Raw genomic sequence first — 12681 nt, 5'->3', positions numbered from 1 at the left:
AAATAGTTTTGTATATTTTAAATATTTTAAAATTTAAAACTTTTTATAAATATTAAATATGATATATTACATATAAATATGTTTATTAAAAAATAATTTTTTTAAATAATATTTTTATTTTTGTAAAAAAAAAATTATCAGACATTTTAATAGGCTTCAGGCCAGGCTGAATAACGGGCCAGGCTTAGTACTTTAAAAAAAGTCTATAACAGGTTGCAGGCCCGACTCAGGTCAATTGACTACATGACAGGACAGGCCTGTTAAAAGAAAAGCCTGGCCTGGCCTGGCCTGACCTGTTTCCACCCCTAGCCCCGCCCTCACGTCACACTCCTCCATCGCACCACAGTGGGCATCCTCCCTCGAGTCGCCATCCTCCATCACGTCGCCGCTCTCCATCGTGTCATGCCCACTGCCGTCCTCCTCCTCATCCTTCTTCCTCATCTTCTTCTTTCGATGTGATTTAGATATTTTTTTCATGTAATTTGAATATTTTTTTGATATAATTTAGATTTTTTTTGTATACTGTAGATATTTTTTTCCCCTTAGTAGAAAATGTATTGAGATTTAGAGTATTGATGTTTCTTTTGCACAGAAATAAACATCCAATTACAAAGAAAGACACATCCATAATCCCTTTGAGAATGAATTGAATGTGATTTAAATTTTTTTCGATGTAATTTAGATTTTTTTTATGTAATTTGGATATTTTTTTATATAATTTGGATATTTTTTTTATATATTGTGAATATTTTTCGTCCCTTAGAAAATATATTGGAGTTTAGAATAGGAATGTTTCTTTCATAAAAAAAAAATTCAATTACAAAGAAAAGAACAACCACAACCCCTTGATTGAATTTTTAACTCAGATTCTATTAAATAAAAGAAAATTAATATTTACAGAATGAAACATCCAATTACAAAAAAAAAAAAAAATTCACAACCCTTGAAAATAAATTCTTAACTCATAAATCCTAACAAATAAAAAACACTTAATCTTTATAGAATGAAACATTCAATTACTAAAAAAAACTATCCATAGTCCTTTTTTTATGGGTCTTAAAGGGTAGTCCAAATAGGAGTTAATTGAAGTTGGTTACATTTTTTGTTGATTACCTAACGAAGTTGTTAATAAATATAATTAAAGTATATCAAAGGTTTCTTTTTAAAATTTAATAATTACAACAGAACCCACATATTTATTCCTAATTTCATATAAATCTATGGATCTTCAAGAACCACGTTATTCTTTTTCATCAAAAAAGACTCCTTCAAATAATTTATATTCTATGACCGGTTCAATTAATAATGGCATAAAAGGGTTGAAAATTCCTCTTCAGAATGCAAAGGCAAACATGTGGTCTCACTTTCTAATCTAATTGGGCTTTTACAAAGTCTGAATTTGAATATACCTTATCTCTGTTATTTTAATACTTTTTTTATACTCAATAATTGTTTTTAACCTACATAATTTTTTTAATACTTGGATCATTTATTATGGTGCTACAGATTATATTTCATCAAATTTATTTTAGTTTACATCTAATTCTAAAATTAATTCTATTATTGTACACATGTCAAATGGTTCTCAAATCACATCTTTTTATAAGGGTGTCATATAATTTTTACCATCTTTAATTTTTTATGATGTTCTTTATCTATCTTACTTTAATTTCAATATTATTTCAATTTCTAAACTCACTTCTCACTTAATTGTGAACTTACATTTTCATATTTTTCTTGCAAGATATAGGCCAACAATTTGAGAATGATTAGTTTAGATAGAATGAGAGATGGATTATATATTCATGACAAATTTTTTCGCCTATTTACACTCTATAAATACTATCAATTCATCATCTATCACCCACACAAATCTATGAAAAAAGACTTAATTTTTTATATAGACAATATCCCTTTATTTTCCTACACCATGACGAAGCATGTGATATTTGTCATCTTTTCAAGTAAAACAAATTTTCATTTTCTTAGAACTATATTAAGGCAATTGCAATTTTGATTTATTGTATTTTGATATTTGGGGACCATTTCGTCAAACTTTCGTTTATAATCACAAATATTTTTTAGCATTGTTGATGATTTTAGTAGATTTACATGGGTTATTTTATTAAAATTAAAAAAAAAAGTTTAAAATTATGTAAAGAATTTTATTGCCTTAATTGAAATTCAATTTAACACCAAAGTTAAATGTATCCGATCATATAAATGCACATGATGCATACCTATCCTATTGGCCATGAGCTCATGTGTCGATTAACTGTCAGAGCCCGACACATCTGGTAGCTAACCCGGATACTGTCTCTCGAATGCGCATCTCCAAGAGGCATAAGATCGGGGATTAGTGCCCTACCACCTTCTCCTGGAGGCAGACACTAGGGGGAATAAATTGGGGGATTATTAGTGTCCTACCACCTTCTCCTAATAAGGTCGTGCCATACTGGTCGAGGGATTTAGTGTCCTACCACTTTGCAGACAGAGAGATAGAGAGAATGTGAGGAAAAACGTTGGGGGATTAGTGCCCTACCACCTTCCTCATCCCACCCACAAAACACAAATCACAATGCGAGAGAATGAATAAAGAGATTAGTGCCCTACCGCCCTCCCCACATCAACTAAAACACAAATCACAAAAAATGTGGGGAATGAATCGAGGGATTAGTGCCCTACCGTCTTCTCCACATCCAACACATCAGTATCATCATTGCCATTAATCATGTCTCATTCATTCTCAAATGCATTATTATTATTATTATTATCATCATTATCAATCACTTCTCATTACTTATTTATTTACTTCATAAACCTTTCTCAATATCTACTTAACCCATCCAATATATTCACCTCTGTTCCTAAACTTGAAAACTCGCTAACAGACCCTTAACAGGTGTAAAAGAGGTTTGAAAAATTAGAAGAATGGTTGATAGTTTAAAAATTGTGAATTTTCATCAAAACAGTAGTTTCGGAGATTTATGAACTTGCCGGGAAGGTCAAACAATAAAAACAAAGTTTTAGTGTAGCGTACGCATGCACCAGAAGGAACTTTTCAGCTTGTGCATTTGCACAACTTGCAAAATCCTCAGGCTGTGCATACGCACGCCCCCTCGTGCATATGCACGCACACCAGAAATCCTGGTTTTCTGCAAAATTATGTTTTTAAACCTAAACTTTAAACTTGCATAAATTTTTTTGTTAAAAATTATTTTTAGTCCGTTCTTCAAAATGGTTATAAATTTCACGGACCCAATTTTCATTCAAAATAAGTTTCACAAAATTTGGGGGTCTGGAAGCCAAGTTATAGCCTGTCGAAGTTGGTCAAAAATCATATGTTTACCAAAAACTCAAATCTCAAGTTTTCCAAATCCAAAACCAACCAAATTCCTAACCAATTCAATACAAAATATATCTTCACAATATCACATACTTCTATTAACTATACAACATACCAACATTCACAGCCATACAATCTATTCAACAAATTCATCATAAATTTCCCACCAAATTCAACAACAAATCATCATCCTTTATGACTAATCATCAACCAAATTCTCAAATTCACCATAAATTTTCCACCAAATTCAACAACAAATGCGTCGGTAACCCACATCGGCAGCATATACCTAACCCAAACCTGCGCGACTCATCTGGAGCAGTCTCATCATAAACTTCCAACATCAACGGCCACTTCATGGAGTAATCTTCCGTGAACTGGCTCTTGTTAATTAACTCAATAAAACTCCTTATCCTTTGTGGATATACGTGATTGAATATCTCCTTTCAGAGCCCCCTCTCGTACTGGGCACAAGCCCATTCTTCGTAATTAGCTAGATTTTCATGACAAGTATTTAAGAAATAGCACAAGTTCTTAAATTTTTGGGTATACTCAGCAATAGACATATCCTTCTGCTTCAACTGCATTAGCTCCAACTCCTTTGCAGTGTGAATTGCTTGCGAGAAATATTTTCCATAAAACTCCATCTTGAACTTATTCCAAGGAATGTCAGTTACTTCCACCTGCAAGGTACAACATACTTCTTGCCACCAACGATGAGCATCTCCTTTTAACACATGGGTTACTATCTCTATAGACTATACTTTAGGAACACGCTGAGTTTATAAAAAAAATTTTCACATCTCGAAACCACCCATTAGCCTCCAAAGCATTGATATTTCTGTTAAACTGAGGTGGATCAATCTTAAGATAGTCGGCAAGGGTCATGGACCTATAGTCTCGAACTACGTTGCTTGTACCAGCACCAAAGTTCCATATTGACATCCTCGCGCTGGTTCGACCACGTGATTTTCTCTCTGAGTACCTTGCCCAGGTCCGTGAGACGCCATTTGGTTCCTGTTCACACCAAACAATTGATATCAATGTGATCAATCTTAATATCTCAAGTTTAGTATTTTAAAGTTCTAAATACATGCTCACGAACAAGTATGCTGCATATATCAGTCAGATATCCTAAGTAACATATACACATAACCCAGAGTATGCCCATAAGCATAGTTAGTCTGTCCCTCAAGCTCTACAAGAATGAACTACTCTGATACTATACTGTAACACCCTACCACACAGAGCTTTACGCCTATGATGTAAATCAGAGGTAGCGAGGCGCTACGACCTCTAAAAATAAAAATACGTATATACTCAAACTCCAAAATAAATACATGTTTCTCCAAGTCAGCCTCTAAGAGAGACAAAATATAATATATACAAGGCAGAGTTGGCTTTATATATGATAGGTCTTGGACCCAGTTTGGGCCAAGTCCAACCGGTTCGGTCCGTTGGCCCAATTTTGGGCCAAAATTTTTAAAATTAGTTTCGAAATTTGTATTTTAATTATTTTTACTCTTCTAACTTATCAAATTTAATTTCTTAATTTCTTTGAATAAAATTTATTAATTAGTTAATTATTTATTAATTACCCGAGATTTACATAAAACAACAAACCCTAAACTCTGAAGAGTAAACACTGTACTCTAAACTCTAAACTCGAAACTTTAAATCCTAAACTGAAACCCTAATTGAGTATAAAGCTAAAGCTTCGTATACAGATGTTAATTCCCTCAACCCTAAACCCTATAAAGGTCAATATGTAACACCCTACCACACAGAGCTTTACGCTTAAGACGTAAAACAGAGGTGGTGTGGTATTACAAAAAGTAGGCATACGCCTTACAAAAAGTTCACGCCCCTCTTTATCTCTAAAGATAGGATGTCCTAACCAACCGACGGCTATTCCATCTCCATTATCCATTGAGCCCGCTCTAAATAAGCCCCCTTTTGCCGGATTATTGCCGATGTAATCATAAAAAGCTAATTTTTCGGGAATTTTAGACCAAGCTTCTGATAAACTTTGATTTTCGGCTAGCCCAGCACTAACTCGTCGATATATTTCTTGTTGGAAGTATCCCTGATCCCATTGATAACGAGTGGGGCCAAATAATTCAATCGGAGTTGTTGCTGAACCATACCACATAGTTCCAGCAACAACAAAAGCTGCAAAAAATACAGCAGCGATACTACTGGAAAGGACGGTTTCAATATTTTCCATACGCAATCCTTTGTATAGACGTTGGGGTGGACGTACACTAAGATGGAAAAGGCCCGCCAATATGCCCAATGTCCCTGCTGCAATATGATGAGAGGCTATTTCCCCCGGAACAAAAGGATCAAAACCTTCTACACCCCATGCGGGATTTACGGATTGAACCCTTCCGGTTAGGCCATAAGGATCGGACACCCATATCCCAGGACCATACAATCCTGTTACATGAAATGCGCCAAAACCAAAACAAGCCACCCCTGCAAGAAATAAATGAATTCCAAAGATTTTTGGCAAATCCAAAGAGGGTTTGCCTGTACGTTCATCACAAAAGATTTCTAGATCCCAATAGACCCAATGCCAGATAGCCGCCAAAAAGCACAAGCCCGAAAACACAATATGTGCTCCAGCCACACCTTCATAACTCCAAATACCCGGATTCGGCGTAGTACCTCCTGTGATACTCCAACCGCCCCACGAATTGGTTATTCCTAAACGAGTCATGAAGGGTATAACAAACATACCCTGTCTCCACATTGGGTCAAGAACAGGATTAGAGGGATCAAAAACTGCTAATTCATATAGAGCCATCGAACCGGCCCAACCAGCAACCAGAGCTGTATGCATTATATGGACAGAAAGTAAGCGGCCGGGATCATTTAATACAACAGTATGAACACGATACCAAGGCAAACCCATGAGAATACCCCTCTCTTTTTTTTTTCAGCAAAAAATAGACACTATGTAACTTTATTGCACTAGAAAAAAGATACTAAAAAATATACTATGGAACCCCCTTTGCAGTCGATTATATCTGGTAAAGGATTTATATTTGTTCTAGGTTTTTAGGAAAAATGGAACAATTCTATTCAGTAGGAACAAAAAGAAGTGGATCTATTTTATTCTATATCCGATAAATAACAATACGCAATGGTGGTGTGGGAGGACGTTGACCAAATGAATAAAAAAAAGGGATAGTTATTACAAACAGGTTCTTTGAATGATAAAAAAAGATATGTTTGCATTCACGAATAAAAACACTCATATAGGAGCAACCTCCCCTTTTTTTATTTATCATTTATAAATACAATATGATAAAATAAAGAAAAATAAATTTTTAGACAATAAACCTTTACGTTTCCACATCAAAGTTACATATATTACTTCATTTTTGTTTTCCATTTTATGCCTATTGGTGTTCCAAAAGTTCCCTTTCGAAGTCCTGGAGAGGAAGATGCATCTTGGGTTGACATATAGTGCGACTTGTCAGATATATATGGGTTATATAGGATTTCCCCGTTTTCTCCACCGATTGAGGTATCCTCTCTTTCACCCCGAAAAATATTGATTGAATCGTCAAAAATCTGGAGCGTGAAGTGTAATGAAGTTCAATTAGACCGATCTTTTAATTTTTAAGGGGGTATCCAAATTAGTATTCTCAATTTTGAATTATTTATGGTTGGCTTGACTGGACCAATAAATAAAATGAAGCATCCAGGCTCTGTTTAGACAAACCCAATTGGGTAATATACCAAGGATTACTACTTCTAGCATGTCATATATGTGAAAAAAGAAATTCAGAATCAGGGGGTTCGTAGCAAAAGCAAAAAGATGTGGTATTGCAGTATTTGTCCTATATGTGCAAATAAGAATCGGGCAGATCTTTACTCAGAGTAGAACAGAAACCTAAAAGAAAAGAATTGAAGAAGCCCATTCAGAAACAAGAAAATTACATTGTGATTTAATTTTATTTAGATTCGATCTCGATGAAAACAATACATCAATGAGGAGTTAGTTCAAAAAGTTAAATACATTCTATATGTATGGATAAAAGAAGGGCTCAAAAGTCCTCTTTATTGAAAAAAAAAATTGTAAGAAGAAGACCTTTCCCTTCGTTAGAAATTCTAAAAAGTCCATTCTGGAAAAGAGTCATAAAGTAATAAAAAAGGGGTTGAAATCTACACATTGATTTATTTTTGCGATCTTTTGTGAACCGTATGCATCAAAAGATGCATGTACGGCTCTTAAAGGATAAAATCTTATCCTAATCAACCGACTTTATAGAGAAAGACTCCTTTTTTTAGGCCAAGAGGTTGATAGTGAAATATCGAATCAACTTATTGGCCTTATAATATATCTTAGTATGGAGGACGAGAACAAAGATTTGTATCTGTTTATAAATTCTCCGGGCGGATGGGTAATACCCGGAATAGCAATTTATGATACTATGCAATTTGTACGACCCGCTGTACAGACAGTATGCATGGGATTAGCTGCTTCAATGGGATCTTTTCTTTTGGCAGGAGGAGAAATTACCAAACGTCTAGCATTCCCTCACGCTTGGCGCCAATGAGTCCTTTAAAAAAAAAAAGAAGACTATGCCTTCGCCAAATAAATATTAAGTAATAATAGCATGGCACTTCGAGTTCGATATTAATTTTTTCTCAAAAACCATTTGATTCTGTATCGAAAGAGTAGTATGAAAAAATCCGTAGTTACCATTTCATATGATCTATCGGAAGCCTATTTCAGTGTCACAAACTGTTTAGTTTTCGGTTTTTACACCGGAAAGGTTTAAACAATATTTATGTTATGCAAGAATATATATATATATATTCTAACTATTTGAAAAAAAAAAAAGACACTTTGGGATTGCTGAAGAACAGACGAAATAATAAAGCAACAGAACCATCATAGTATTTTATAAATACTTCAAACAAAAAAGGAAGGATGGTTATTGGATCATTTACTGATGCTGATCTGGGTCTGATAGACCTAGTATATGTTCTATTTCTTTGATGGAAGGTCTAAATCAATTCCATAGTAGAGCCGTATGCAATCCGCAAAAGATGCCTGTACGGTTGTTCGATTCTATCTTTTTCCTCTCTCTCGCCTTATCGTGCGGCAGAGAGGAAACCAGTATTTTGTTATATCATTAGGGTAATGATCCATCAACCCGCTAGTTCTTTTTATGAAGCACAAACGGGAGAATTTATCCTGGAAGCAGAAGAACTACTAAAGCTGCGCGAAACTATCACAAGAGTTTATGTACAAAGAACGGGCAAACCTGTATGGCTTGTATCCAAAGACATGGAAAGGGATGCTTTTATGTCAGCAGCAGAAGCTCAAGCCCACGGAATTGTTGATCTTGTCGCGGTTGCGAATTAGCAGCAATGATTCCGCGCAAATGCACGATTTTCTATTTTTTTTTATTCATCTAATCTTCTTATTATCTTATCGGATTTCTTATAACTTATAATATTTATATAAAAAATTTCTATTAATTAGTTTATAACTGATTTTTAAACATCGGGTTAAGATTGATCTAAACCAACTCAGTATGTATACGACTCACCATGCCAACTATGAAACAACTTATTAGAAACACAAGACAGCCAATCCGAAATGTCACAAAATCCCCCGCTCTTCGGGGATGTCCTCAGCGCCGAGGAACCTGTACTAGGGTGTATGTGCGACTCGTTCAGATCATAGACTAAGACAAAAAAGGAAAAAAGATTTTCCAGTATCGATGTATCGGTTAAGATAGTGAATGGAGCTCTTCCCTTCACTATCTTAACTGAAAAAAATCTATAAAATTTAGAAATGGATAATAAAAAAAATGATATCTATATATATTCTTCTATTGTGTATCAAATTTATGGTTTTTTGGTTGGTAGAAATCCAATCACCTCAATTTACAATTTAAGATGAGACAAATTTTCCCATTGGTAGCAAATGCTTACCTATTAAGCGGGGGAAATCCTTTATTTTCAATAAATAGCGGAAAAATTATGCTCTTATTTTTCTTTTTGAAAGAACGGACTACGAGGGTCAGCTACCCAGCTAATATGCATACTTAAATACCGTTACTTTATAGCTAGATTTCGTTGTGAAAGACCTATTTTACTGGATATTTCATGGGTAGAGCCAAAGAGTGTGAACTGTACAAGTTAATAATATGAATGAAATCCGGGAAGGGGCTCCGGTGTATAGAGAGGATCTCGCCGTTTAAAAAGTAATCATAGAAACGATGGAACCCACCATTTCTTTATCTATTTCTATTTTATTTACTATGTTTTTTCTCAATTCAATACACTTTCATATGGATAGGTTAAACGCTTTTAAATAAAAAGCAAAAAATGGTGGTCAGGAAGGTTATAGTAGCAAAAGCCATTGAAATTCTTACTTTATACATTGGAAGAATCCATTTTTGTTATTAATAGACTGGGCAGGAAAAAAGAATAACTGAAAGAAAAAAATCGAATTGTTATTCATCAAAGTATCATTTACTCAATGACCAGAATTAAACGAGGATATATAGCTCGGAAACGTAGGACACAAATTCGTTTATTTACATCAAGCTTTCGGGGGGCTCATTCAAGACTTACTCGAACTATTAGTCAACAGAAAATCAAAGCGTTGGTTTCGGCTAATAGGGATAGAGATAGGAAAAAAAGAGGGTTTCGCGGTTTGTGGATCCATCGAATAAATGCAATAATTGGTAAGAATAAAAAAAAACAATACAATAGGTATAGTAATTTATTGTATAATATGTACAAGGGGCAATTGCTTCTTAATCGTAAAATAGTAGCACAAATGGGTATCTTAAAGGGGAATTGCCTTCTTATGATTGCCAACGAAATCATAACATAAAATAAGAATTCCCCGGAGAATGAACTCCGGGAAGGTAGTAGAGTAGGGATTTGTATGATAAAATAGAATTCATATGATAAAGTCATCAAAATGAACAAGCACGGCTCAATAAAAAAAAGATTGATTCTTCGTTATAGATTATCTTTTTTCTTACAAGACAACAATCAAAATTTGATTGTCATAGTTTTCGTTTTCGAACAAAACATCAATCCACATTTGATTTGTGTTTCAATTCCAATTTGAATTCACTTGAACAATAACTCTAATTTTTTTTTTTAACCGGTAGTAGTAGTTCTAGCGGTTGACTCAATTTTTTCAAATTTTTTTTCATTATTAAGAATCTTTTTTTCATTATTAAGAAAGGGTAACGAAGATAAAATACGAGCTTGTTTTATAGCAATCGTAATTAATCGTTGTTGTTTTAAGGTCAATCTATTCACCCGTCTAGATAATATTTTTCCTTGTTCACTAATAAATCGACTAATTAAACTCATGTTTTTATAATCAATTCGATCCCCCGATTGGATCGGGGGCAAACGCCTACGAAAAGATCGTTTGGGTTTAAGAAAGAGTCGCTTAGATTTATCCATGATTTGTTTATTCCTATCCCGAGAATTCTATTTCTTAACAAAAGGGTTTTTTTATGTATACTTATACAATGAAATTTATTTTATCTATTATGTTATATATAATCTAAATTAGATTATATATAAATTAGAAAATGCATCTATATAAATATTAGAATATGTATCATTCTTCATATTCTTTGTTTGGCAAGGTGACACACAAACAATCCTTTTTTCTATTTCTTTATCTCTGCTTTCTATTTCTTTATCTCTGCATGAATCGTATGTTTGCAACAACAAGAACAGAATTTTCTTAATTCTAATCGACTGGGCGTATTGTGTCGATTCTTTTGAGTAATATATCTGGAAATACCCGTCGATTCCTTATTAACACTCTTTTGAGCACAACAGGTACATTCCAAAATAACCCTTACTCGGATATCTTTACCCTTGGCCATGAACCTCCTTTTCTTTTGATTTTGGATTCACTTATCTATCTATTTTTGTATTCGACGAAGAAAGGAATGACAAAGAAATAAAAGTTGATAATTCTAAATCCAATTTCGTTTCAATTAATATATTACCGGAAAATTGAGGTAATACAAACAAAACAAGGATTTCAAACAATTTTTCGAATCGCAGTACAGTATTTTGGTTTTCATTTAAGTATCTTAAATGATATTGTTGCCGCCAACCTAACTATTCTATTTCCATTTCCGGTCTCACTCTCTTAATATTAAGAATGGAATTGAATTATTCATTCAATTCCATTGAAGCCTGTACCAGATTTCGAGTTTCGCGAAGGACAAATCCACCTTTTCTTTTATTCTTTCTCTTTTCTAACTTATTCTATTCGATTCGAATTCTAAAAAAAAAAATAGGAGGAATTTTTGATATTTTTTTCGATTTCGAATCCTCTTCACCGCTTCCTGCGACAGTAACTATAATTAAAAAAAGGGGAATATCAATGCATCCGGAAAAAAACGATTGATTTCGATCAATAGACCCGCTAAAGCTCCGAACCATAGAGTACTTACCACTGGTGCCACGGAGAGATATGTTTTAAGATCTTGCATTTTTAATCCTCCTTTTTTCTTTATTTCAATTTCTAATACATAATTTTATATAAGACTATAAAAAAATAGTTATTTTGTTAATAACCACTTGGATTTTCTGCCGAATTCTTAATTCAAATTTGAAATGTACAACGATTCATTCGATAGCTTTTTTGTTTTCTAATAAAAAGGGGTCTATTTCTGCCCGAACATTCCATAAAAATGAAATAGATTTCCATGTTAGGAAAATTTTCTATTTATTATTATTTAAATTATTTATTAACTTAAGAAGTCTTTCTTTGATTATTATATTAAAATTTTTCTGATTAGAATATAAGAATTTTTATATTCTTAATTATATTATATATTATTTTATATTATATAATATATATACAACGGAGAAAATGTGGAAAACAAGACAAAGATTCTTTACAATGACATAGGAAACCAATTGAAAGGGATGTAGCGCAGCTTGGTAGCGCGTTTGTTTTGGGTACAAAATGTCACGGGTTCAAATCCTGTCATCCCTATCTCGAACTAATACTTATCGTAGGAGAAGTAACAAGGGATCAATTGAGACCGATTCAAATTGGAGATACATATATATCAATATTTATATATAGTATATGATATATGCAAGCAAGATGTATTGGGGTCACTTAAAATTTAATAATATTTTATTAATATAATATTATTATGTTATTAAAAAAAAATAAATAATAAGCGCTCTTAGTTCAGTTCGGTAGAACGTGGGTCTCCAAAACCCGATGTCGTAGGTTCAAATCCTACAGAGCGTGATTCCATTCTTGTTATATTGAGAATGACAATGAAATAATTAAACAG

The 12681-nt window shown here is 33.5% G+C and overlaps 1 protein-coding gene and 2 non-coding genes across 3 annotated transcripts; all 3 read left to right on the top strand.

Annotated features, from left to right (window-relative positions):
• The first annotated feature begins 6659 nt into the window (after positions 1-6659).
• LOC148544128 (ATP-dependent Clp protease proteolytic subunit-like) lies at positions 6660-8794 on the top strand. The gene is made up of 3 exons (XM_088499465.1): positions 6660-6820; positions 7614-7907; positions 8504-8794. The coding sequence occupies exons 1-3, from the start codon at positions 6750-6752 to the stop codon at positions 8730-8732; spliced, it is 594 nt and encodes a 197-aa protein (XP_088355591.1). The 5' UTR covers positions 6660-6749; the 3' UTR covers positions 8733-8794.
• Positions 8795-12294: 3500 nt separating this feature from the next.
• Positions 12295-12368, top strand: TRNAP-UGG (transfer RNA proline (anticodon UGG)). Its single transcript has one exon. It is a non-coding gene; the product is annotated as a tRNA-Pro (tRNA).
• A 193-nt stretch (positions 12369-12561) lies between these two features.
• Positions 12562-12635, top strand: TRNAW-CCA (transfer RNA tryptophan (anticodon CCA)). Its single transcript has one exon. It is a non-coding gene; the product is annotated as a tRNA-Trp (tRNA).
• Positions 12636-12681: the final 46 nt, after the last annotated feature.

The sequence above is a fragment of the Arachis ipaensis genome, chromosome B9 (genome assembly GCF_059453495.1).
Source record: "Arachis ipaensis isolate K30076 ecotype BB chromosome B9, ASM5945349v1, whole genome shotgun sequence".
Lineage (NCBI taxonomy): Eukaryota > Viridiplantae > Streptophyta > Magnoliopsida > Fabales > Fabaceae > Arachis > Arachis ipaensis.
The sequence above is the reverse complement of the archived record's forward strand: the minus strand, read 5'-3'. Positions and strand labels throughout refer to the sequence as shown.

Coding starts and splice junctions, on each gene's coding strand:
- LOC148544128 (XM_088499465.1), top strand. CDS start 6,750: ATGCCTATTGGTGTTCCAAAAGTTCCCTTTCGAAGTCCTGGAGAGGAA. Junction 6,821..7,613: donor GCATCTTGGGTTGACATATA/GTGCGACTTGTC, acceptor TCTTATCCTAAT/CAACCGACTTTATAGAGAAA. Junction 7,908..8,503: donor CTAGCATTCCCTCACGCTTG/GCGCCAATGAGT, acceptor TTATATCATTAG/GGTAATGATCCATCAACCCG.